The sequence below is a fragment of the Sitodiplosis mosellana genome, unplaced genomic scaffold, assembly GCF_009176505.1.
Source record: "Sitodiplosis mosellana isolate CC-2019 unplaced genomic scaffold, AAFC_SMos_1.0 Smas_scaffold_3, whole genome shotgun sequence".
NCBI lineage: Eukaryota > Metazoa > Arthropoda > Insecta > Diptera > Cecidomyiidae > Sitodiplosis > Sitodiplosis mosellana.
In genome coordinates, this window is record NW_022595246.1 from 5,654,070 (window position 1) to 5,681,684 (window position 27,615).

The 27,615-nt window shown below is 36.4% G+C and overlaps 1 protein-coding gene across 4 annotated transcripts; it reads left to right on the plus strand.

Annotated features, from left to right (window-relative positions):
* Window positions 1-132: 132 nt before the first annotated feature.
* LOC129565907 (cholecystokinin receptor-like) lies at window positions 133-26,075 on the plus strand. Of its 4 annotated transcripts, XM_055441227.1 has the most exons (7): window positions 2,387-2,962; window positions 15,342-15,948; window positions 16,077-16,599; window positions 16,964-17,161; window positions 19,641-19,868; window positions 23,158-23,365; window positions 24,371-26,075. In XM_055441227.1, the coding sequence occupies exons 3-7, from the start codon at window positions 16,167-16,169 to the stop codon at window positions 24,717-24,719; spliced, it is 1,416 nt and encodes a 471-aa protein (XP_055297202.1). In that variant the 5' UTR covers window positions 2,387-2,962; window positions 15,342-15,948; window positions 16,077-16,166; the 3' UTR covers window positions 24,720-26,075. The 4 variants fall into 4 exon arrangements, with proteins under 4 accessions (XP_055297205.1, XP_055297202.1, XP_055297201.1 ...); XM_055441230.1 differs by lacking the exon at window positions 16,964-17,161 and having other exon boundaries at window positions 133-2,962; XM_055441226.1 differs by having other exon boundaries at window positions 15,342-16,599.
* The last annotated feature ends 1,540 nt before the right edge of the window (window positions 26,076-27,615 follow it).

Consider the following 27,615-nt stretch of genomic DNA (forward strand, 5'->3'; position numbering starts at 1 on the left):
AAACGCTCATTTATAAGGCTGTTTGACGATAAGACTCCGTTTTTGATTACGTTTACATATTTTGTTGACGTTGTGTTATCGCACATTTTTACATCCTCATTTTGATGACAAAAACATGCATAATATTGCGTCTTTATTTAGTTATTAAAATTTACTTTGAAACTTAATTTGTTCAAAAATAAAATTCTATATGTTTACTTGAATGTACTAGTTATTTTCGATTATTTATTGAAATGGAAAGTGTTTGTTTTTAGCGTTCAAATGAAAACAAAATCGTATTTTTCTTCAAAGGTTTGGCGCAAATGCCTTTAATTATTTGTTCATCAAATGTTGTATTTTGACAAGGAAAAAGAGCATGTACGTCTCAGTAAAACCCAGATTTTTTCCAAATAGAATAAAATCGAGCCACATATCATTTTCATTAAAATTATCAGAGTATACCATCAACATCTTGACAATAATTAGACATTCAGGTTTAATTCCATCGTAACTGGAGATATTTCATTACATATTTCATTTCTTCAACGAAATTACAGCACTTTTATGTAAATTAATTAGACCGATTTCAGATACACCAGTTTGTATATCCCATGAAACAATGTCAAACTCTTCAATTGAGGCATTCTCATCAATAGACTCCATCAATTCCTTTAGTTTATCTTGTTCAAGATAAATATAATCCCATGTATCACATACAGTCAACTTTGTAATACGTTTGCATTCTGACAAAATAGAAATAATTGCTTCGGTTTATTTTCCAATTTGTTCCTGCCAATGTTGATCAGCTAGGGTGATTTCTTTTAGTTTTGGTAGCTCATTTAACAATCTGATTATATTTGAATTTTCAATTTTTTGTCTCTCATTTTCCAAAAAACCTATAGTACTTGATATGCAATATTTCGATATTGCGGTTATTTTTCACTACACTGGCCATACGTTCAAAATCATGATCTGATTTGGTAGCCAAATTTGCAATTGAAGAAGATTCTTAAAAAAATGTCAAAGTGGTTCATAGCCAAAACCCATCAACAGTTCAAAGAGAACTTCATTGTTCTAAAACGAACTTTTCGCTTTTTTCACAAGCTATCCAATAGATGGCGTTCAAAGCCGATTCCAAGGTAATGAAAAAGGATAAATAGAATGTTATTCAAAGTTTTTTTTCCGCACAAAAAACAACAACAAATATTTGAACGCATTAACAGTCCATTTGTAAAGCCTTTTCGACAATAAAGCTTTGTTTTTGATAACGTTCAAGTGGATGGTTTGAAATGAAAATACGATGAGCTCACGGTGCATATGTTATTCGACGATTGAAAGATGTTTTCCATATTTACTTTTTATTCAAATTTTATTATCGCATTTTATTATATTCGCATTTGCGATATTAAAACCCTTTATAATATCGCGTCTTTTGTTTATCAAATGCATCCATTTAATTTGTTTGTTAAATTTTAAAAATAGTTTATTGATCGGAATTTTCTCTTTATCGAAGTGAATGTTCAGCACTTCGAAACGTTATTTGTTCAAAAATTGAGCACCAAATGGAAAATTGTGTTCATCAAAAAAGAAAAAATTCCAAAAAAGAACGCTTTAATTGAGAAACAAAGAAACCACTGAACTATGAACACTATTCAACTGAAATTTCCATCATTTATGAATTTAAAATGTGCATCATTTGGTTTTAATTCAATGCCGATAAAATCTTTGGTCATGGTCGTAACTTCGAAAAAAAAGAACTCATTTAACTTTTCCGATTGAATCATTACGGGCAATATTGCTGTGCATAAGCGGTTACCGTTATGTTTTCATTAAATCAAAGAGGCCGTTTAACATTGACAAGAGGGGAAAAAATGAAGCAATTGAGAGACACAACAAAGAGGATATGAAAATATGCAAAATTGCATGAAACATTTGCTTTTTCCATTATAATATACAGTTCATTCATCAGCCACTGGGTCCGTGTTTTGCGCCTTGTCGTTTATCATTTATTACGATTGTCGCACTGTTTACTCTTTGATTTTGCGGCGAAGCGGCAAGCGAAAGAATTCGTGTGCAAACACACAAACCCTTCGTCATACGTTTCCATCCGTGTGCTGAGTGAACACTATCCGACGGATGTGCAAGCAACTGAGCAAAATCACTCGTACACACACACAGAGACAGGCTGAACTCGATTGGATTTTGCTATGACTGATTCAAAGCTAACTCGCAACATGGTTTATGTTGTCCTCTCCATTCGACAATCACGTTAAAGCACACATGCAATATATTCGGTGTACTGTCGATGGCATGCTGTTGCCGTTGCTGTCGCTTCCACTGATATATTTTTTTCCACCATCAAAACCCCAAACGAATATATTTGAATGAAATACCTTGGTTGGGTTTCAGTTGTGCTTCGACCGTTATATGTGATACACGCCAATCGAAAGTGCTCACATTTCAACACACAGTATTTACATTCAAAACCATTGGCTTCGTGTGATCAGTGATTATGTGGAAAATTCAGTGAACTGATTTTACGCAACAATTTCCTTCCGCTGAAAATAGAAGAACAAAAAAAAAAAACAATTGGAATTCCAGGGTGTTTCCGATTGAGTAAGCCAAATTCAGAGAAGAGAAAAGTTTACGAATTTAATTTTTATGCAAATTTCCTGGAAATTTGAATGAAACTTATTTCCTACCGAGAAAAGAGCAAATTTTGAAATTCAAATTAAGACAAGAAAATTACTTTTGAATGAGAAAAATACATTTTCTAAAAATAAACAAAGGCGAAATTGGAAATAAAGTTTTATTTATTGCTCCTTATCAAAACATTGATTTGGTGTTGATGTTGTGCTTGTGTTAATCGTGAAAGATCGTTTTTTTTTATTGTGGTCATAATAAATTATTGAACGAAATTTATGACGTTGGTGTGAAGCCAGAGAGAGAGAGAGAGAGAGTGAGCAGGAGCAGTTCAGCCAAGGTAAATATGGATTAAATGTGTTAAGATTGTTTTGAAAGTGGGCCAAAGATGGGAGTCTTTTATTTTCGTTAAAATGTTTCTCTTACATTATTTGCTTAGGCATTTTTAATCTGATAACAGCGACTTAGGCTAAGAGTGCCAAAATAAATGTGTGGTACGTGAAATGGGCGTTCGTCCAAACGAAGCAAAAAAAATCAACATTCAATATAAAATTCACGGGATGGCTTACACAAAATATTCCGTTCTGTGAATGGAAATTCTTTCGTGGAAAATCTATTTTTACACCGAAGTTATTTCATTAAGAGTTTTGCATGATGAAATGTCGATGTTGTGTATGATAGGGGAAAAAATAGGGAAGTGAAAAAAGGAAATGGAATTTTTTTTTTCGAGAAGTATTTGATATTCGATTCAGAATTATGCACATTCGTTACGCAGCTATACATTGTAAATGAGCTATCGGTTACCGAGGGTATGAAAAATCATTGGAGAAGATAAAAAAACAAGTCGCTTCCCTCCACTCTGCGTTCTTGAGATTTTAGTTACGCACTACATGAAATGTATTTCATCGAAGTAACTTTGCATTAATATATCTTTAAAAGTCGTCCCTTTTAATAACACTATGGATTAAAAGCATAATACGAAGGATATATATTTCCAACAAAGTAGGTACAGAAAAAAGATTTTCTCAGTTAACTCAATAATGAATTACAAGATCTTGGTTTAATTTCTTTTTTGAAAGATACATACTGCCTCTGGTTTAAATTTAATAAATAATATGGGCATAAAATTGAAAGCCACTCTAATTCTGTTCATGGCTCAAAGAAGTATTAGGAAAAAAAACCAGATTAGTAGCTCTACATTTCATGTACATACAAGAGTGTGAGCAAGTACGTGAAATGTGTCTGCTTTGATGAAAAATTCACGGAAAATTACCATAATGGGGAATCGATCAAGGCTTTGGTTTGCTCGGTGATTTTCACCAAAAGAGACAAAAAATGAGGAAAAATGAATGATAACGAAGTGTTCCAATTCCGTGAAAAGATCCGCCCACAATTGATGTATTTCACAAAAATTATCAAATAGTTTTCCACACTGGTTAATTCCGCCTTCATTATTCGTAATCATATCTTTTCAAAGAATCTGTTTCTGTCCCAAGGTAATTAAATTTTTTTTTATTCCACTTACTGTGATTATTTGATGTTTTTCAAACACATTTCTTGAAAGCTGGTGTGAATGCCATTCCACTTCTTATCGTTTAGTCTCCATTGACCCAAAACCAATATTTAATTTTTTCACAAAAAAAAAAAATGAATAATTCTTTTCGGCTATTGCATGTGACTCTGTTCACAGGAAATCGATTTCCTGTTCATACTTCCGTACGTAATCGAAAAATTGGGACATAATAAACCGTAATTGATTTTATTGATGAACATAGTCGAATAAAGCCCTATTCAACTTTTTTTCGTCACATTTCGCTTCGATAAATAGTCTTTTGCCATTCTGGAATTTTCTTCTTCCATTTAAGACAAGGTCAGTGCCACAAAATCACGTACATCTATGGCATTTTTTTTTCAGAATAAATTTTTTTTTGTCATTCGCTTGAATTAAGCAATAAGCTACTTAAATTATTTCGAAATTAGTTTTGACTTCCAGAGTATGACTCACGTAACAGAAGAAATGAATTGATCGTGCAGTGGATGAAACTCGTGTTTTACTCAAGCTGTGTAACGGAGAACGACGTCCGATGGAGAAAGTAATGATTTTCCATGGTTGACCAATTCATAGAAATTTTACGACTTGATATATCATGTCAACGATTCCTTCGACAATTTGAAGTGTAAAATTCCCATCACGATAAGACGAGACACGAACAATTTCAAACTAACTTATAATAACTATAATAATAACAAGTAATGAAAGTATAATTCAATTTTTCAAACCATTTCATCAAGAGTGCACGTCACGATTTCTCCCACTTTGCACTCAATTCATCATTTGAAAAAATGAAAATAACTAGAATATACACATAAATGCATTGTAAAAGTTTTTCCACAACAGTTGTATACATAAAAACAAATATCATTTGTCGAATGAAACGTTGTGAATGTCGCTCATTCCAATTAGTAGAAATGCAACATTGTAACGATTGTTGACATGGGGATTGATTTAAATTTATCGCCGCAAATTCGTCAAATGCTTTTCCTCCAACAAATAGATGGCGTATCGAGGAAGTAATTTTAAGTTTAGCAAATCATCATTTTAGTTAAATTATTCATTGAATTTGTGTTCAAACAATGTCTGTACAATGTCTGTACACAATCACTATATGTTATTACAATGTGATGCATACATTTTACGAATAAAATTCAAATTTTTGTCCACAATTGCGTGAAATGTACACGCTGGATTGCGTAGAATAGTTTTAATTGGATGCTTTTGCACAATACCATCCGGAGAATTTAAAAGAAATAATTAAAATTTGCGTGCGTACCGCATAGCACAACTCTTTCCAAATGAAATGTTTCAATGTAGTGAGTGAATGAAATGAATTTCATTGTGTTTGCATTTCCAGTTGAGCGATTTTAGTTCGTACGATTTAAAAAAGAGATGATTTACGATCGGTATGGGAAATGTTAGCATGGAAAATTTCCAAAGCAAATATATCGCTTCAGTAGACCGGAGTGGTGTTCGTTTGCTTAATGAAAAAAACCGACCGTACTCTTATCGATGACGTATCCTTGATTATACCCTCCGAATATACAGTTTCGATGGAAAAGCTTTGAATATTTTAAAGTGGACGCTTTTGCTGTGCCAGCGAGAAAAAAATTAAAAGTAAAAACTTTCACTTTTATTTTGCCCCTTTGTATTCACCGATTCTTTTTTTATTTTTGTAAAAGTATTCAAAAAGTTTTCATTATCTGTGAAACCACACATTTCCTTTAGCACTAGAAGCATCTACTCTATTCTTGAAGAGAAAATAAAAGAAGCAAAAAACTTACGGCAAACTCACAACTTGATTAAATTTTTTATAGAAATAGAAATTATATTCGTTCGATTCATTTCGACGAGGTTATCTGAAAGTCAATTTGAGCGAACGTACAAATAGAAGAAAGCAGTTTATAATGACCAATATGTGTATTGACATACGTTTCTCTTACAATCGATTGATATAGAAAGAGAGTGAGTGAGAGAAAGAATGCGAAAATCGAAACAAAATCGAATAACAATTGATATGATTGCCGTTATGCGGCAAATATGTATCATTAGTACATGCCCATGCATGCATTGAAATCATCGAAATTAGATACGATAAAGCTCATAGGAGCGATTAAACGTGATATCGTTATCGTTCGCTTACTTATCATGAGCCCGATGATTTGACGTTTTTTTTGTTCTCCAAATTTTCGAGTATGGCAAACGCAGCAGTCTTCTCGGTATTAAGTTATTTTCTAACTCAAGCTATCTCTTACTCTCGACAGACCCGTCTGACTCGGTTAATAGTGTAAAACATAAACAACAACAGCTGCAAAATTTGTGGGTGACTTTATCTGTTGACCTTTTCCTTTACGATTTATGCGAATTTTTTTCTCTGTTCATTTTTTTCTGGGTACCCAAGACTTTGAATCAGTTTTGACGATACGGTTTTTCGGTCTTTACCTGGTTAGATACGTTTGTTCTTGACGCTATCTTTGCTTGTGCGCTCTCTCTCTCTCTCATTCTTTTCAACCAGTTTCCGCGTCTAACATGATAGGCTCATTTTCATACAATTGACTGCGAAATTAGAGAAGACGCTTCGGCACGCATACGCTTTCAACGGATTTTTTTCTCCTACGCATTCGGTGGCAAAACGTGATGTGCCTTCGCAACAAATGTAATAATCTTTTGATAATTTCATCACTTTGATTCACTTGTCGGTGAACCGTCCGAGTGAGCCAAATTTCATTTTTCACACTAATTAATATCAATAATGAAATTTTCGACGTTGCCATTACCCGTACATAAGAAGAACAACGATTGATGAGAAAAAAAAATCCAAAACCCCATTCTCACATCTCACAAAGGAAAAATGAAGCTGAAATTATGGATGGAAGTGCTTTTAAAAAGAACGGCAAATTATTATTATCCAGCGAATACTCCGAGAGATGAGTTTTATTAAACTGGTGTGCTTTGTTTTTGTTGGTGGATGTTCTTTTCAATAATTCTATTTGTGTCCGTGTTTGGCATTCAGAGCCATATTGTAGCACAAAATCCCGACGTTTTTTATGCTTAGCACCGAGTTATGTTCACATGAATACATAAGTGGGGTTAATTGCCGTAGTTTATTTACTAAGCACAACAATGAAATGCAACCATCCCCCAACCGCCGTACAGTGTATAGCATACACTCGCTTGAATAGAAATAAAATATTCACGCTTACGCTGTCGCCCATGCAATGGTATCGTCCTCACACATATGAGTTTTTCTTCTATGGCTACATAGGGCAACCGAAAATAAATTGTGCGTTTAACAAATCAAGCGTTTCGCATAAATATTTTATAATCCATGATTTACGGGCTTACAAACATGGCCGACCAATCAGTGGGGATGCCATTAATTTTTTGGGGAACAGATTGGTGTTTTCGGCCCAATAATCTAACCAGACTTTATGGAAATATACACATGCTTCTGATTTTGACGCTGTTGCTGCTGCTACTACTTTCGTAGAAATAATCAGGCCAACACAAACAAGTAAATGAATCGAATCCAATTCGAAAACAAACAACAATTGCACGCCTACGCTTACTGAAGCGCGGAAATTGTTCCGTAGGAAAAATCATCCTCACAAACAAATGTATAATTGACGATAACTTTGTATCACATCACTTTCGGGTTGACTGTTTTGTGCTATGCGCATTTCTGTGCTATGCTTGGGAAAAGAAGTGAAAATAAAATAGTTGTAAAAGGCTTTTGGCAAATGTCAGAATAACGATAAAAACCAAAGTGGTAGTCATTTAAATCGTTGCCCTATCGACATCCTATTCGTATAAGTGGATGGAATTAGTCACGCATCACACGCGGCCAACTCTCCGATGAATACTCACTTCCAATCTCTCTCTCTCTTCCTTCCACATCTTGACTCGCATAAATTTTGCAAAATCCTTTTATTGTACGTCATTTGACAATCATTGTTGAAGATCTTAACACACATTCTCTAAAGACTCAATCCTTTAACTTCTTTTGCGAGAGATATTTGGTGCAAAGCAATTCCTTGAACTGCGTATGGCTTGCAAAATGCAAATTGTATTGGGCCCCTTTTCCGGAAAAATCAGTTGTTTACGCAGAAAAAATTCGACACACAAAATGCCCGCTAGGTAATAAAATTTCATATCTTTGCATGCAAATCTGTAGCCTATTCAAAAATTGGGCCATACCAATCGGAAAAAAGCTTGCCATTTCTTGTGAAATTCACTGTCATACTCAGAATATCAACAATTGAGTCGATGCCCCACTCGCCGTACACCAATCTTTCATTCATTGTTGGCTGTGTTTCGTTTCCATGAACGAAGTGAGTAGGCTTACAGCGTCAAGAGACCTTTCGATATGTGAACCATTTTGATTTATACTGTGAAAAAAAGCAGCTTTTCGAATGGTTAGTCACCAGTTGCCACATCTAGTTATGTGAAAACCGAATAAATAATAACGGGAATACAATCAAGTTCATAGGAAAGGCATCGCGAGCACACACACAACTCACATTCCATTTGAATGTAAATTTTCATGTTTATCGCATAAAATATTCGCATTATAACTTTTTTTCCAGTCTTTCATTCATTCAAAAGAAGACTTTTTGGTAATCTCTTGACTTATTCGATTCGATTTTCGGTGCAGCTTCTTAAATGAACACCCTTGACTGGTGGACGAAATTACAAGTTTTTTTCTTCTCTTTTTCTTTTGCGATCGATTCGGAAAAAGTGAAGAGAACAAGTTTTTATTACTTTTTCCAATGATTTCATACATTTTTGATCTTATATGTCGTGAACCTAGGGGCTTCCATGTATATTCCATCCAAGAAATATACACCATAGATGACAGTCATACGAAATATTCACAATACTGGCAAAATATGCACCATATTCACGGAATATACACGATATTCATGAAATATACACCTCATATTCACGATCGATAACAAAGATTCGACATTGCCGTAAACACATATTTTTTACATGCTGTGTATATTCTGTGAATATGGTGAATAATATACACGGATTATATGCAATATTCACGAAATATTCACACAAATACGAATGTATATTTTGACTTAAAAGCCCCTAGTCGTGAACAGGTGCCAACTTGAAAGGGGCCGGTGAATGGCACATTGCATGTAGAATAATCCGAGAAAGGAGGCAGAATAGAAGTTGGCATATGCCATGGACAGAAACTTTTACCGATTATTCCATCGGGTGGAATTGCTAAATAGGCTGAGTTTTGGTTTGATTGAACGGTCCACAACAGAGAAGGTTAATTAGATCGTTTTTATTTCATTTCCTGGAATGATTCGTTTATGAGTCTGACGGGAATTAAAAAAAAATCCTTGTAAGATAGGAAAATCTTGGAATTTACCCAAACACATATATGAGTGTGGTTTGGAGCGAAAATGTAATACAGAACAGTTGAGCGGAAAAATGTCGATGATGAATGAGCGGAAAAGGGATAGCTATATAGTAAACTGTATAGTAAACTATAGTGAACTATATAGCTATCTCTTTTCATTTGACATTTTTCCGTTCAACTTTTCTGTATTACATTTTCGCTCCAAATCACTCATATAGAGGGGGATGAATTATGGATTGATGAACTGTTGTGAAAAATCAAGTCAGACAAGACATTTACGGCATTTTGGCAATACCGCGCGGGATAGACTAGAGAGTGGGCTCAGCTGGTATGGCACAGATTTTTCGTGATTTAATGGATTTGTATTTCGATCTTGGACCATAAATGCGCTCGTTTATATAATAAAACGCTTACCGCAGTTGCTTAAAACATTGATTCCGGACATCTGCTCGACTGAGATTTTTTTTCTTTCATATATTCAGTGCAGTGTGTGTGACATCGATGTACAGACAGAACTGGTGCAGATATTGCTTCTTTTTATATCGAATACACATACTGTGCAATGTGGTCAGCAAGCCATAAGAAGCGGAAGCAACAAAAATTTGATCCAATCTCTTTCCGAGTGGAATATCGCTGATGTGTGTGAAATGTGAACGCGCTCGCAACACTCCCGGATTTACTAACGGTTTTATTAACTTTGCGTGACATAAAGCGAAAAATATCTGCTGCAAAACATCTGGTTCAGTGAAACATGCTCCCATCCAATCATTGTTTGATTCATTGAAAAGCATTTTTTCTCAATTTGCCGAACGCCTTCACAATTTGCGTGTTTTCAAGAAAAGATTCTTTCATTTCTTGTGCTGAAGTCAACATGTCTGCCTATGATTAATACTCTTAGCTCATTTCCTGTGACGCTGCGGTATATGGTGATGATGAGATAAAGCACTAACAAAAACACACACACACACACACAGCATGCGATCGAGATGCGAGCCATATTTGAATATCGAAACGCATCCACACAAGTAATTTGTGTAACAAGAAAATTTCCACTTATTTTGATAAAGTTTCTCGTTTCTTCTACAACGCGCACGTATCAATTCCACGGAAAGAAATCTGAACATTCAATCAACACAATCCATCATTTGCTGTGTATTCTCGTTTATTTTATCCAAATTCCATTTATACCATTGAATTTCAGGCAAATTTATTTAGAAACGATAATGTTGAAAACAGCTCACACACACACACACACCAACCACATGGCGGCTTGTCACGGAAAATAGCGTGGGGGCTATTTTGAAAACACACTGTTACTAAAAACAACATGACAACATGTATGAAAAATAACGAATTCACCAGCCAAACAACCAACCAGTCACCAAGCATGCTATGTAAATATAGCGTATTTACATAGTGACCAATTTACGTGCATACGATTACCGTGTTATTCGTTTTGCCCGCCAAACTGAAGAAGGTGTGAATTGTGTAATTTGCTTTGTGTGTATGTGTGTGAGTGTTTTGGCAGAGAAAGTGAAAATAAACTTAGAGTGCTTTGCACTCGAAAATACTCCATTCAATACGTCACACAGTTAGGAAAATAATTCAATAAATAAACACTGGAAAATAGGTCGTTGAAAATGAAAGTATTCTCATGGCATTGGCTTTATGCGAAACACGGGTGGTACTGAATAGTCATTCAATTATATTATTATTATCTGTGACAAAAAGCCTCCATTCATAAAATTGAATCGATGTCAAAGCGTCGCCTTTTTCCTTGTAGCACGGTGCGCTTTTTTTCTTGCACACATGTGTGTTTGTTGAATTCATTCATTCATTCATCGGAAGGGTAGAATTGTCTATTCAGAGAAAATCGTACATGCAAAAACGAAGCAAAGTCGATTTCAAACAGGGATGATGAAGGAAATCACAAGACGCACCGCTGTGCTCAAACGATATCATCTTTCCGATGTACACATCGCTGCCGGCAATTGTGCACAACCCACGCACGCCTGCCTTTGATTCCGTTTCCAATGTCTATGGCATAAAATTATAAATTGACAACGAAAAGAAGAACAGTGATAAATTTTAATCGTGTCGTTCCAGTGGAACAGATACAACTCAAACGACACTTCGTAATTGTTATATACTGTACTTATATGGCAAGCTCTGAATGTTAATTCCAGCAGGTGAACTGATGGAGCAGCCTGATCTAAATCGCCGATTAACCGATTAACAAAAATAAATGCTATTCGAATGGCTTACGCCATAAAATCATCAGAGAAGTGCAAAAGTCGTCTATTTCCTGCCGTGTGGACGCGTGTGCGTTAAAAATGATGCATATACGATCTCATACCGGGGTTGATGGTAAAATTATGTAACTGTCTTCTTTTGTTGCCAGTCGTCTCTTTGTTGATCCGGCTTTAAAATTGGTGGCATTTCACCCGAATCACCGCACCGCACACAACCACAAGCTAATTAGCACTTTTCCAACCCAAACTTTTGAAACAACATGTCAAAGTTAATGGCTTGAAACGTACATGAGATATCGTTATTCATTTCGTCAGCGTATAAATACCATTAATAAAACATCATTAAATAAAAGCCATGACATTGGCAGAGCGCATTGTGTCATATACACACACACAGCACATGAAGCTGCGGCAACCCATTTTGCCATAAAAATGATTCGTGTGAAAATTGGTGCAATTCATAATAGTGTTTAGCACACAGAAAGCAAATGAATGAGAATACCATAATTTATTTCCACTTAAAGCATTAGGTACTTTGGTTTCTTCCATTCCATTCACTTCTCTCTCTTGTTCCTTTTACTTTTTTCCCCTTCTGCTCTGTGTTCCTTTGTGTGATATTAACCGAAAGTGCTTCGATCATGCAAACATTCCGGAGTCCTCTTGAAATTGAAAGAAGTGCTTGAGTTTTATCGACGTTTCCATCTATGTGTCCCCCATTATTTTTTCTCGCTAGTTTCTCGATAGCGGTTATTATACTATTTGATATCACTTTGTGCGCACACTTTTACGAAATTACATGTGAAAACACTTATCAAAAATGCAGGTGATTTTCGTTTCTTTTGTCTCCATCGCCGTTGTCGTCGGCGAGTGAAATTAACACTTGAAGCCTTGGTTGATACGTTCATGCATCAAGGTGTACGTAAATTGCTGTTGACGAAGTGCGTGTTTTGTGACACAGTATAAAAGTAGATTTTCATTTGGACGCCTCATCGTTTCTTCTTTTCATCTGGAAGCGTTTTTGTCATTGTCGTGCGTATTCAGAGGCCATTTATAGCGGCTTAGATATTCTTTTTATGTGCGTTGCTTTATTTATGCCGTAAGCTTGTTCATTTCGTTAGGTTTTTTCCCTTTCATTTCTTTCACCTTTTTTGTTGCTTCGTCTCTATCCAATTCGTGATTTGTGCGAGCACTATCCATGGTGGGCGAAAATGCGAAAACGTGTTTGCTTTTCTTTCATCCAAATTTAATTTGGCCAAGACATTTATACCGTGCTTTCACGCTTACGACTTTTGCCATGGATTACATTTTTATTATTGGTGTAGTGAACTTTGTGTCGCTCTGCGTGCACGAATGTGCTCCGAATTTGCTCAAGCCAATCCACCAGGCAGAACGGAACGCATCATAGCACACAATTTCACGTCAGCATATTCATTTCTTTTCATTTAACAAAAGGATTTGCTACGATATTCCTAATTGCAATAAAAGGCAAATATACCAAGGCGTGCATTTTTTACTTCTCTCTTTCAACAAACAACAACAACAATCTAACCACAAGAGCGGATTCATAGCATTTGACATATTTATCGAAATTCCAACGCTGAACGTGAGATGAACGCGTTCATTCATTTTAATAAAAGCTCTGAACAAGCATGAGCTCAGGCGCTTATTGAAAATAGCCGGATACATACATACCACGTTATATATATATATATACATGGGTATGCATGTCATGCATATTTATGACATGCTGAAAAAGCGTGCCTCAACACTGATTTCCACGCGCGCGAACACACGGAGAGAACGAAGTATAATAGGCGAATAGAGTAAATAACACGGAAATTATTGGCATACGATTAGACAATTGATGAATGTTATTTGTTTTTGGTTTAAAGTGCAAGTACTTATGTTTCGCTTCTGCCGGGTTATGCACATAAATGCTAAATTTACTCGATTTTATGTCATTCTATTTTTACAAATGACTGGATGCTGAACAAAATTACATTCACACACTGGTTAGTGGTATGTGTTATGTTTATGCTATGCAACGTAAGAGTCTCTCAACGGAAAACGCATAAACGTAAAAATAGCATATAAGATGATAAAAATCATTGATTTGTTAAATTACTCTGTTTTTCATGTTGTTGCCATCCTTACGCTGGCGTCACGACAATTCTCTTTGTTGTGTTTTGAGCAAATATAGCTTGTTTACGCCAACATCACACCAGCTAGACATTGTGTTTGTGTTTAGCAGTGGGCGATTTTGTGCATACACTTACCACAAGTACACTGAGATGCGTTTTGTCCATGTCAAACATGGAATTCATTTCAAAAGATTTTGTTTGCATATAGATTCTAATATGTTATACAGTATATAGGTTTAAAAGCACATTATTTACTGCAATCAAATCTCTTGAACGCCCCAAGTAACAATATATACTAGACCGTAACGTTGGTAGAGTTCATTGCTCTGTAGTACAGAGTCTGTCCCGTATCCAACGGAAAAATGTGAAAATATGGCGATCAAAACATAAAAAATGCGATTCAATGGTTTCCTAAACAGCCAGTATTTGACTGTGTCAATAAATAATGATAATAATGGTGCTTTTTTATTCAATTAATAGCAGACAAAAAACATGCTCACCACGCTGTCATGCTCGCCGTTAAGCTATTTTTCGTGGAAATATTCCATTCATATACGCTTAACCTACATTACGCGTAAAAAAATGGTTGCCCAATTGCTTTCCTACAAATTTACCATATTTTTTCGTCCTTTCTCTCTCTCATTAATTTTGGTAATGCTTGCAAATGATGAAATCGCTTTCCAACTGTTCCCATATATGAAATAAGGGCTACCTCCCATATATGAAATAAGGGTACCACTTGGGTGGTACTTCCGAGAATTCCATGCGTTTATCATACACAAACAGAATAATAAGAGGAATATTCAAAATATGTGCAGGAGTTGGCGAATCGATCGATCGATCGAAAATGATATGAAAATGGTAATGATGGAAATGAAGCAGCTTTCAAAGTTTTCGGTTTTGAAAATGCAAGGCAAATTTGTTATTGAAAATTATCCATGCAAATAAATACAATCACAACGCATCGGTAATATAAGAAAATATCTACGAAAGGTTGAATGTATTTGAACAGGTGGGTGCATATTCGAATGGCAAAATACCAAAAATTCCATACCATTCGTGCGGGCTCGTGCGTTTATTTTCTACCGCCTATTATCTATTGAATAAATAAAGAGACCTTCCAGTTCATTCGATCCATGTGTCTTATGGATCGTTTTGCTAACAAGCTGTTCAAGCATGTGTGCATGCAAATTGTCCTATGCAAAGGGACGACGAAGCATTTTCTCTATATTTTAATGAATTGGACGACACGGGATGCACATGATTCCGAAGCAAAATGTATAGCAAATGTATGAAAACTGAATTCTGACAACTTTGTCTTTGTAAATATGAATCCATTGGTATTCTTAACAAATACTTATGCATTTTGTCTGGTTTATTTTATGTTCTAGGATTCTTGATGTGAACAAATAAACGACGCATCGCATCGTTATCAAAAACACCACCAGTAACAACACACAGCCCAGCACATCAAAATTCAGTTAAACGAAGTTGAACGAACCAACATTTTGAATTGGAATACGAAATCACATTTTCACATGTGCATTGAATGGGTTTGGTGTGTGCAATGACTATTGACAATTCCATAAAATAAACTGCCAACGAACGCACCATAAATTCTATTCGAGAGACGCACATGCAGACGCGCTCACGCTCAACAAAAAAACGTCGTCATCGTATCCAATTAATTGTGAGAATGTAAACAGGAGGATCAAAACGAACGAACAAAGAAAAGAAAAAGATATGCTATTTCCGAATCGTCGCCACGTATAAATATCAAAATAGAACGGGCTGGATGAATCGTTACGATTAAGATGTCGTACACATAGATGACAATTATACGCCATTGGAAAGCAGAACTGCTTGCGCTCTTTTTTTAAATTATTTACGTTCAATGTCTTCGCCCCCTGAAAACAAAACTTTTTAACGCGGCTACGAAATTTTCCCGTTCATTACTTGCACAAACGCAGCCCGTTGTTGATTAATTGTATTTCAAAAGTAAGGACTTGAATGAACAAATCAAAAGCTGCTGTTACATGCACGACTTGAGAATCGAATTAAAGAAACCTCCCACACACAAATTGTCATTATTCAAAATATTCGGTTGTTATTTTGTCTACACATAGAAAAAAAAGACACACGAAGAGAGAGGGAGAGAAACGATTGAGATTTTCTTTGAGACCATTCCAAAAGAGGCGACCTGTTAATTGAGAACGATGACGCCATTCGATGACTATAGTTCGGAAAATGCAAGTTCAGAGTCAGCGATTACAATGACCTGGATGACAGTCGTTGCGAATGCTAGCACACCGACAAACACAACACCGGCATCGATGGTGAGTACCGTGATTTCAACGACAATTGCAACAACATCGTCCACATCATTATCAACATGGTTCACAAATGGTCGTATACAAATCATTCTCTACATTACAATACTGTTGTTAGCCATAATTGGCAACGCATTGGTTATTCTGACACTGATTCAAAACCGTCGAATGCGTACCATTACCAATGTGTTTCTACTGAATTTGGCCATTTCCGATATATTGTTGGGGGTGTTATGTATGCCCATCACATTGATTGGAACGCTGCTCCGGGATTTTGTGTTCGGCGAAGTGATGTGCAAACTCCTACCATATTTACAAGGTAAAATTTTTCATTCTCATTTTGTACACGTTTTTTTTTCTTTCTAAAATAGAAGTTTTCGAAGTTGAATAAACAAGAGAATAAACTCAATTTGTTTGAGTGTGTCACCCACAATCACAAATCATAAATCATTATTATGGCCAAAGTAAACCTGTGCCTAAATCATTTTCGATTCCATATTTCAAATTCATATGATTCACTGTCGCTTATAATGCGTTTATGATTTGGTTGGTTGCCGTTTTCATTTGCTAGCTTACTTTGTATGGGGCTGTTCATTCAAGCAGCGCCGCACATTGTTCAATATACGCTTTGGCATTGTTTAATAAATCATCAATATTCTTTTCATACATAATTTATTCGATAGCATCATCAGTGGCCGTTTCAGCCTGGACATTGGTGGCGATTGCGCTCGAACGATACTATGCGATATGTGATCCACTTCGAAGTCGTCGATGGCAAACGCTTAAACATGCTTACAAGCTGATCGCACTGATTTGGTGCGGTAGTTTTCTATTCATGTTACCGATAGCCGTTTTCAGTCGTCTCATTCCAACCAGCCAGGGTAAATAATTCACATTCATTACATTTCCAACAATCGAGATCGAATATCAACAAAACCATCATCATACTCATACTTTGGTCGCCGACAAGTTCATCATACAATGGAAATTGGTTTTTATACATTTGGCCACATGATTTCATATTGATTTTATTTTATTCATGGTAGCTATGGTTGTTTTTGCTTCTGTTGTTACTGGTTTTGTTTCGTTTTCATTGTGTCTCTTTAATATGAATGTGGAACACGTGAAAGGCATACAAAAACCCAGTCGAATTCCAAATGAAAGCTAAACAAAACAAAACAGAAAAGTTTTAGCGAGAGCGATGAGGAGAGAAAGAGGGGGGAAAACTTCCTCTGTCGTTTTCCATTATATATTGGACAGCGAGCACTGAAACAATTCGATAAAAAAAAAGAATCGAAATGAGTTTGTTTCCTACGCCGATATCAGATTCGCTTAAATGTGAACACAAATCGCATGCATTCATGCGCAAACCGTATTTATGTATATACATCATCTAAGCGGCTGCCGGTTTTTGCTTGTTTGTTTTTCGTTTGGGGCTGGTGCAAAAATTGCAATTCGATTCTTCAAGTTTCAACAGTTTTCACTTTTGATGACACGTTGCGGAAAATAAATGGGCCGAATTACACTTGATCGCTACTGATGGAATCGAGAACACTCACTCATAGCCAAAGAGCGAGTTCGATTGAGTGAGGCAGAATGACCGAAAGCGAGCCGAATAGAATGAAATGACAAACATTTGAGCGATTTATCGGCTCATAGATAACGTCGACAACATAATAATGCCTAAAATGCTGCAAACCATGAAGGCAGACAGCGAAAATGCGTGTGAACACGAAATAAGTTTCGCATACAAACGATTTTAGATTCGATTCGCTAAATTCATGATAGAATATGCTTGTTGCATCAACACTTTAATGCGCGTCGACAGCAGTGCGATGGATTCGGGACGGCTATAATTTTTCTATTGCGTCTCAGTGAAAGTCATTGAGTTGTGAAACGGCGGATTTTGCGACTCATCTTAATCAATTAACATGTTGTTAATTTTCAATGTATAGATGTGCGTGCATTCGCTAAAAACTTTTCACAACATCATAAAACAAAAAGGAACTTTGGTCGACAGGCATTTCAATGAGTTTACAAGATGAATGTTTTCAAAAGTTGCATGCAAACGATTCATACGCACGAGAACATGCATTTTGATGATGGAACACATAATGTTGGCCGGAGTGATCGGATATACTTAACATCTCGTAACGTTGCATTATTTGCTTGCATTTAGCGGGCATACAGGATTGATTACGAAGCAGCACACAAACACAATGTAAACAAGGTGCTTATATGCCACATCCAGTATTTATTGTAACATTCATTTTTCGGAAATGTGCGAAAGAAGAAGACGATATAATGGTTTTGGCACCCATATCACTTCAACTCTAACTCAATTTATATGTGCTTTCTGCTGGTGAAAGAGAACCCAAGTAAATGATTGATATATTGATGTTAGACACATTTGTTATGCGTCGAGACATAAAGCTTTTAGCCAGACTTCTTGTTCGAACGAAAATATAATAATCCCATTGGATTTTGCAATGAAAAACCAGAGTGTCATCCATAAATTTCATATTTTATTACGTCTTAATAATAATGAATTAACGCTGAGACCATTTTCAAACCATCACCCCGAAGATCATTTTTTATGGAATCGATGTGGTGTTTAAGTTGAAAACCTCTTGTTGCTACTGCTGTTGCTGGGCGTGTTATTCGAAACTGATGATTTACATTGATAATAATCATCGGCAAGCATAAAATTTCGAAGAGAATATTTCCAGCATTTTCCCGAAGAAAATGTCGGTGTGCATTGAACCGAACATATTATGGAGCCATATGCAGAACCATAAAAATAATTTAATAGCAAAGCCAGAGTTTTAATGCTGCATCAAGTAAAAGTTTCAAGCAAATTTAATCTAGAAAATACTTAATTACAACTGAAAAGGACTAATGACTTCTTGTTATCACGCTAGTCGTCGTCGTTGCTGCAACGTATGCATATGGTAGCATGAGCAATGAGAGTATGAAGAATATACGCATTTCACGTCTACGATAATTAAACTTTGCAATCGATTAAATGCCACATATATTTAGACTGTCGCTTGGATTTCGGTGGAAGAATGCTCTTTGCTTTCACATTCAATTGCTCTTTTGCTTGTTCGTTCATTCGCTCGCTTGTCGCTTCGTTCAAAGCGAATTGAAAGACAAAACTTCTAGTTATTGTTCGAATGTTCGGTGTGCATGTGTAATCAGTAGCCATTTATGAACTTTTCTAGACAAATTAACCCAATGAATCATTTCATTTCATTTTGGTATTTTTTCAATTCATCAAATCAATGGTTGTTTAGCGGTATGTAATTTTCGTAATTTTTTTTTTCTTTCTTTTATTCTGTGACTTGATTCATTCAAAAGGTCATCACAAATGTCGCGAACAATGGCCAGATAGTGCGGTACATGCGGTAGACTATGAACGGTGGTTCAATCTATTTTTGGATATGATTCTATTAATATTTCCATTGATAATGCTGTCGACTGCATATTTTTCCATCACCAAAACACTGTGGCAAGGCATGGCACTGGAACGTACGACCAAACGTTACGCAAAGTCATCGTCGGGAAATAATAACTACCAACATGCATGTAAGTAAATACCATACAACCATATAAATTCGGAATCAAGAAAGAAAAACATCAACTTTTTTATTGTCTTACTTTGCGTCGTTCAATTCAAAAGGCGCTAAAAGATTTTCTGAGCAACGAAGCAATTTATGCATGCAAAAAATTAACAAAGTTTTTTTTTAGAAGATTTCGATTAATATCACGCGCGATAAAGTGCCCGCCCACGACACGTATTCATATTCAATGAGTTGAAACTTTCTTCGCACATGATATGGGCATAATGAGATTTTTGCATGATGTGAACATCGTCAGAAAGTTTGGAAAAGAAAAAAAGCACGTAAAAGGATTTCAATGCTTGAAATATGCCAAAAATTTCAATCAATTGTCTATGTGTGTGCTATAAAATGGGGGGAAAAGTTTTCTTTTTACTCGAAAACAACCTTTTGGATTATATACAAAGTTTTCGCTTGTGGCTTTTAATTATTTTTCGAAAGAAAATCACCGCTAAGGAAAGGTTTGCATCGTAAATCTTTATTTGAGCCGAAAATAAAAACACACACACGCAGAGAAAAAGGGTTGACAGTAATTTGTGGTGCTTAAGAAATGCTACACCATTTTCCCAAAGATTCCTTTGATTTTTGCATTTGCTTTTCGAAGTGTTCGATTTGCCGTAGGCGCTCCTGTAAATCGATTTTCGATGCAAACACCGTTACTTGCTCGCTCAATGTGACATCATTTAGGTTTTCATTTAAAAACTTTAAATCGTCAAATGAGAGCACGTCGATGGAATTCCGTTCGGTAATCATTTGGCAAAGGTGGTGTAAACGCTCTGCACGTGCATAGACTGCTGTTGTTTTTGTTGCTGCTGCGGGTGGTTTACTTGTGCTCGTGATCAAACTATTGGTGGTCAAACTTTTCGAATGTTGCTTTTTCTCGTGCTCGTGTACAACCCTAATTAAAATATTCGACACTGAAGTTTTTCGATCAATTTTATTCGGCTGCAGGCGCGTGGTCAACGGTATCGATGTTGGTTTTTTGTTGTTCTTCGATTGGGCCGCAGTAACAGCAGCAGGAGTAGTAGTAGTAACAGCAGTAGTAGCAGCATCTTGTGCATTTGTTGACTTTGGACTGAGTGTTGAACCCGAATCGGTGTTAGCATATTGATTAGTAACAACAACATTTTGATTTTCCTTTTGTTGAATGGACGATCGTTTTTTACGCCAGTTGTCATCATCGTTGCGCCGAGATGAATGTCGACAATGGTGTGCTTCGGGCTGATGTTTGGTCGGTGGCTTTGTTTTGGATTTTCTGATGACTCTATTTTCCGAGAAGGTCGTTTTAGTAGCACATTGATGGGATCGTGTTGACACAGCTCTTCCAGTTGTGCCCATCACAGTGCTGTGACTTGTTTGTTTAGTCAAATGGCACTTTCTCTTTTCATTTAGTGAGCCTCGTGCGGCGACAGTTCGCGATTTTTCAGCAATCGGCTTCGATTTGGGGATAGAAATAGTTTTGCCAACTTGTGCTTTATCCGCTCGTTTCGACTTTTTGCTATCAGCAATTTCATTGTTATCATTGATGATGGATGACCGTTTTCTCGTGTTAACATCGGTCGTAAAATTCAAGGAATTTGGCAATAAATGTGGTTTCTCATCAATTTTGTCATGCTTGACTATGGCCAAAGGCTTTGTTTTTGGTTTTATAAAGCGTTTTTTCTCTGCTAAGGAAACAACATCAGCATTGCGGTTATAGCTTCCATGTAATGCAGTATTGACCTTCGGTATTGTTCCCTTCTTGGTAGTCATTGGAATGTCTTTATTCAAAATATCGCTTTTTTCCCGGAAATGCTGATCCAAGTTAACGTTGCCCGGTGTTATTTCGGCTGATTTGGATCCAAGCTGCCAAGTTGTTTCTGTCATCTGCTGATTTTCACAGTTTCCCGCATCGTTATCAAACGGTTGTGCAGGTGATGAAAATCCGCCCCCAACCGCTGCATTAGCAATGAGTTCATTCGGCGATTGTTTCTTTTCGACAGCAATTCGAGATTTTGCGGGCATCAAGCTACCTTTGGTTTGTGTGTCGCTTTCATGATTTTTTGATCGTTGGATTTCAAACGCAGCAACTTGATTTCGCAATTCATGTGCTTCGTGCGTTAGAATTTCGTTCTTTAATTCCAACTCCGATTGCAGATTACGAATATGATCCAGCGATGTTTCGAACTGCACGTTTTTTGCGATATTTTGCTTCAATTTTCTATCGAGTATTTCAATCTCGGTTTCGTATGACAGCACAATTTTTTTCAGTTGACTTTTCTGCAAAATCAGTTTGTCTTTCTCCAATTGCGTTTGAGCCAGTAAATTGGAAGTCATCGAACATCGTTGGCACTCGCTAAACGTACGGCTCAAATTATCGGTAAAGTTTTCGTCAATGTCAGCATCTTCGTTGTTTTTAATCTTTGCGTCAATAAACACTTTGGCTGCAGTCAACAGTTGATTTTTATGCTCGATTTCATGACAAAGGCTTCCGATTGTTTGCTTTTGGTCGTTGTTTTCGCGTCGCCATTTATCATTTTCTTGTCGTAAACGCAAAATCTTCGCTTGATATTCGTCGTGTTGTGGGATGGTTGGTTCGTTTGACACATCATTTGGCTCTGGAATGTTGATTTGAGCTTCGCCGCTTATGCCAATGTCCCAACTTGACTCGTTACTTAAATAACTGTCCGTTTGGGTGGCAGTTTCTTCTGTTTCAAAGAAAGTCATTGAACCAACCGAGGCGACACTTGGTGCTGGAAAACAATTCCTCTCAAACATAATTTGCATGTCAATTCGCAGTTCACCCAACATGAATTCCAACCGCTTGATTTGCTCCTCCTCATGGTGCAACTTCGACTTGTCAAACGAAACTTTTTGCGACGACACTTCACTTGCATCACCTAAACATGAAACGCATGCAATCGCCAGATCCAAGTACATTGGATTGTCGACCTTACTCCATGGCTGCGGTGAAATTGTTGTCGTCGACAGCCGACTGCGCAGTTGATGGCCATCTCTTGACAAAATACCCATAGTGGAATCGTTTGAAGTGGAAAAATAATTTTGCGTTAATACCGACATTCTTTCGGCGTGCGAACGACACAAACAATTCGACTAGAGTGAAGATTGTGAGAGATTGCAAATTCCAGAGCTCCTGTGATGCGAAAGGCAAAGGAATGAATATTCAGATTCAAATCGAGCTACAATTTCACAATGACATATTTTGTTCTTTTTCTTGTTCATTCTAAATTAATTTGATACCTTTTTCTCAATTTCAGCGAGGAATTCCATCAAGATCTACTTGAATACGAACGGTCATACACGTGGAAAATGCGCATTATCCTATACGAGCAAGCGAAAAGCAACGTTCAGTAGTAACAGCGATAATGTGATTTGCTATCAAATTCAACCGGACAGTGACAGCTATTCAACTATAAGTGATCCACACATAATTAGTTCGAAGAAATTGAGCGTTGGCCTAAGACGGTAAGTTGTCCTTTTTAAATCTCCCTAGCCACTCGAGCCAGCTTAAGCACAAAGTTATTAAAAAGTTTCCGTTTTTATTACCTTCAATCGCTTTATTAACTTGAAACTTTTTCAATCTTGTTCATTTACTACATAATACGCATAATTTTGTGTTTACGAACGAAAAAAGATACGCAGCGAATGTGAAAGCGAAAGATAGAGAGAGAGAGGGAAGGACAGAAAGCGGAAGTCTGAAAGTGATATTTTGGCAACATTTCTCTCAAGAATGTGCTTATACATTCCGGAGTCACATTGCTCATTCCACACTGAGATTGTTTTAGGAAATCATTTGAACGGAATTTTATGGCCAAACTCATTTTGAAACAAGCATCTGTGTGAGTTACGTGGCCTTTGAATGAATTTGCGCAGAATTGTCACCATAATACAATTTTCGAAAGAATTTAGCTTGACAATTTTTTATCTTCCGACAGTAAACGGTTGCTATGCCAAATCTCGAGTATTTAGACGTGCGAAATTGGATCGTGATAGAAATTGTTTGTATTTTAATTTCCATTTTTTTTCGTTATTTTCATTTTCGCAGATTTCGCAAATATTGGCATTGAATGTGTATGTAAATGCTGTGAGTGTAGTATCGCTCAATAACTAGTTGCCCCATCGAAAAGTACACACGTGTGTGGGATGCTAAGCTAGTCTGTTCGACCTAAATCAATAAAAATGAAAATCTCACCGCCTCTGCACCTGTCTCTCTCCATCGCTCTCCACTCTTGTTTGTCGTTGGTCTGCACAACGACACCGAGTTTTTCTAGGTTCGCACGTTTGTAAAGACTTGAATAATTAAACAAAAGTTTTGAAAAATGAGTGCGAAACACACGGTAGCCGCCCTGAAGCGTTCATCAATTATTCACATTGATCCGTTCGACGTGCGACACTTTTTATTTTCAGCAGCAATCAAAACCTTTTTTTCCATGTTTCATCCATCGCGTTTTTTTTTGTCTCTTCCTGCAGAACGAACACCGAAAAAAGTTTGCAGAACAAAAAGCGTGTCATCAAAATGTTGTTTGTTGTGGTGTTGGAGTTCTTCATCAGCTGGACACCTCTCTACGTGATAAATACGATTACACTGTTTGATTCACAGTTTGTTTACCAAACATTTGGCTACACGACCATTTCCTACTTCCAGTTGCTGGCATACACATCATCGTGCTGTAACCCAATCACTTATTGTTTTATGAATCGTGGTTTCCGCAAAGCATGCCTGAATTTATTTCGGTGTTGCAAGCGATTTCACGAGACGCGACGCATCAGCATCGGCGGTGGCCCAATCGGTGTAACTCAGAGCAGTGAAGTCACATAGTTAAATCGCATACGAACACTCAAAGGAGATATGGCCAACTATGTATCGGTATCGGTGACACAAGCCTAAAACCCTATTAAGCACTCATCATGTGATAGACCCGCATTTCCAATTGACTAACAACAACAATGGTGCTAGGTGCGTGTTTACCATCCAATCGACTAACTTTGGATTGGATTGGTTTGAAGTTAATATAGTAAAGTATTGTGACAGATCATTTTCCATGTGGTGTTAATCGGTGTAGATATAGCCAACCCAAGCCAACCCAACCAAATCAAAACATACATACAAACAACCGATATTACTCTAGACATTCAATTAATTCCCAACTGGTTTAGCATGTATAACGCAAATACGTGTGGAAATGTTTTTTACTTTTTTTATGTAACATATCAGTATGATTAGACAACAAGCAAATAGTAATAAAATCGATGGAAAATTGGTTGTGCTTATTCAAACCCAAATTTGAATGTTATGCACACATATTTTGTGAAAAGAGTCACGACGGTGTCAGGCGCAATGATGTCTTGTGTTTTTTTTTGCTCCTTTTTTCATTATGGTCGAACATGAAAAAAGAAGCAATAGAAATATGGAGCGATTTTGCTTCAGGGTGCGCAATATCGATTGAGAATTTGATTAGAGCCATTTGGAATAAATGATTTTTCTACACTGCGGCATTTTTTGCCAATGTTCGCTATTGCTTTTCGAATGTATGTTTGTTTTGGGGAAAAAAGGCGACGTATTTATTTCCACCGATATCTTTGATGTGATGTAATACGGAAAATGAGTCTAGGGGTGACCAGTTTCAACGAGAAAGAATGTTTGTTATTGAGTGTTCGTTGCTTTAGTATATAAAATGACAAAAAAAAACACATCGGAATGAGTTAAATAAAAAAAATAATTTGTGATTTATTAAACGGAATGTTTGAGATCGAGATATTTTTTTATATAGTCTACTTTAGTCATACCATTTCAATGTAGCTACTGCTCAAATATTACTGTTAATCAGGGTGTGTTAATAATCATATAAATGTTTTAACCATTTCAAATACAGAAGGAAAAAGATTTCATCAAAATTGAAAACAGTTTTCTTCTCTGGTTGTTAGCGCACATTTCAAATTAATTGCATACAATCACATCACATTAAATAGATGTATCCAGTTCATTTTTAATGGAACTGATTTTGTCTCCTAATAGTACTACAGACTTAATTTATATTGGCACATTATAAACGACGAAATGGAGCAGTACACTTGCCAAATATATTTAGACTAAGTAAATATTTTGTGAGCAATGCTCACTGTGCATTCAACATTTTTTTTTATTTCAATAAAATTCCTATTTTAAACCAAAAAAGTAACTTTTCTGCATTTATGTAATGTTTATCTTCATTTGGGTATGGAATTTATTGGGCTTTTGGCAGAGAAGGTAAGTTCATTTGAAACGTTATATCGAAAATAGATACAGCGGACTATCCAAATTCATTCAAACACTCAATGAAGTCGGTCCAAAAGTCATTGAACACGTCGTTTTAGATCTACAGATACAGGTAAATACCATTTGATCAACGCTAAATCGGAAGGAGAAAAAAACACTTTGAACCTTTTCCGATAACCAATCGCACAAAAGCAGTGCCACTATGCACAGTGGTTAGCAAAAGTTACCTAACGATAATCAAAGACGAAAAAAACGACAATGGAACAATCAAAACGGTTCCGAGAGAAAAATAGCATCATTCGAATTGATAGCTGAAGACCGTACACAATTACGGCCCTTGTTTTTTGAACGAAGACACACACACACACACACAAACTATATGGTATTTGAAGAAACGAACATTTTTGCAATTTAAATGGGGAAAAATGTTCAGGTTTTCGTTCAAGCTGCAATATAACCGAAGGCAAAAAGGTGTTTTAAGAACAATTTCGTTATATCTATTCGATCTATCGTCGTTTTTTCCTTCTCTCTTTCCCATTTTACTGACGTTCAAACGCCAACATCAGTCGATAGAATATTGAAACGCAATAACGTCCCTCGAATCACAAAATGAATTTGCATATTTTCATTTGAAAATTTTACATTTGACGTCTTCGGGTGAAACTCAAAACATGAACGAATATTTAAATTGGTTCTAATACAACCGTCAGCATTTGCTAGGTGTAAATATGAAGTGACAATAGTTCAGTCCTTTTTCCGATACAAATTGTTATTCCACGAATGAAGGTCAATTGAAACGAAAAAGAAGACTTTCATTCATTAAATGTTGAAAACCAATTATATGTCCTACGCTTTTAAAATAAAACAATTGACCATTATTCTGGTCAAGCATTGGTAATAGTAAGAGGTAGAAGAGTGGGTGATCTCATTAAGATAACGATGGAATTGATTTTTTGAACACGCATTTTGAAAGCGAAAATACCACTTTGCCATGAAATAGTAATAAATTGGCTGAAGGGTTATAAGCAAGAGACATTCATCAAGTGAATGAGTGCTAAACGTACCATTTTGCTCTCAAAAAGAGAAGTGTGGGCAACGGCATTTACAGAATGAATGGCCTGTTTTCATGAGCTCACGCAAATGCCTTTGTTTCAATTGATTGGTTTGCTCGTTTCGAAAATGTAAATTGAATTGTACCCATGCAATTCGCACATGGCATGTACGTACATGTACTATCCGAAATGAAAAAAGTAATGTTCGGTCGACAACCGATCCAATGGATTGCTGTCAATTAAACGCTATGTCCAATCGCTCGCGGCCAGCTGCACTCACTTGACGAATGCTTGGGTTGTTTTGTTTTGGACAATCGTGCGGTGGAACATTTGGAACAATTTAACGGAGCAATTCATGCGCCGCATTCAATCATTTTGGGCCAAATTAGGTGGAAAGAAATGAACCT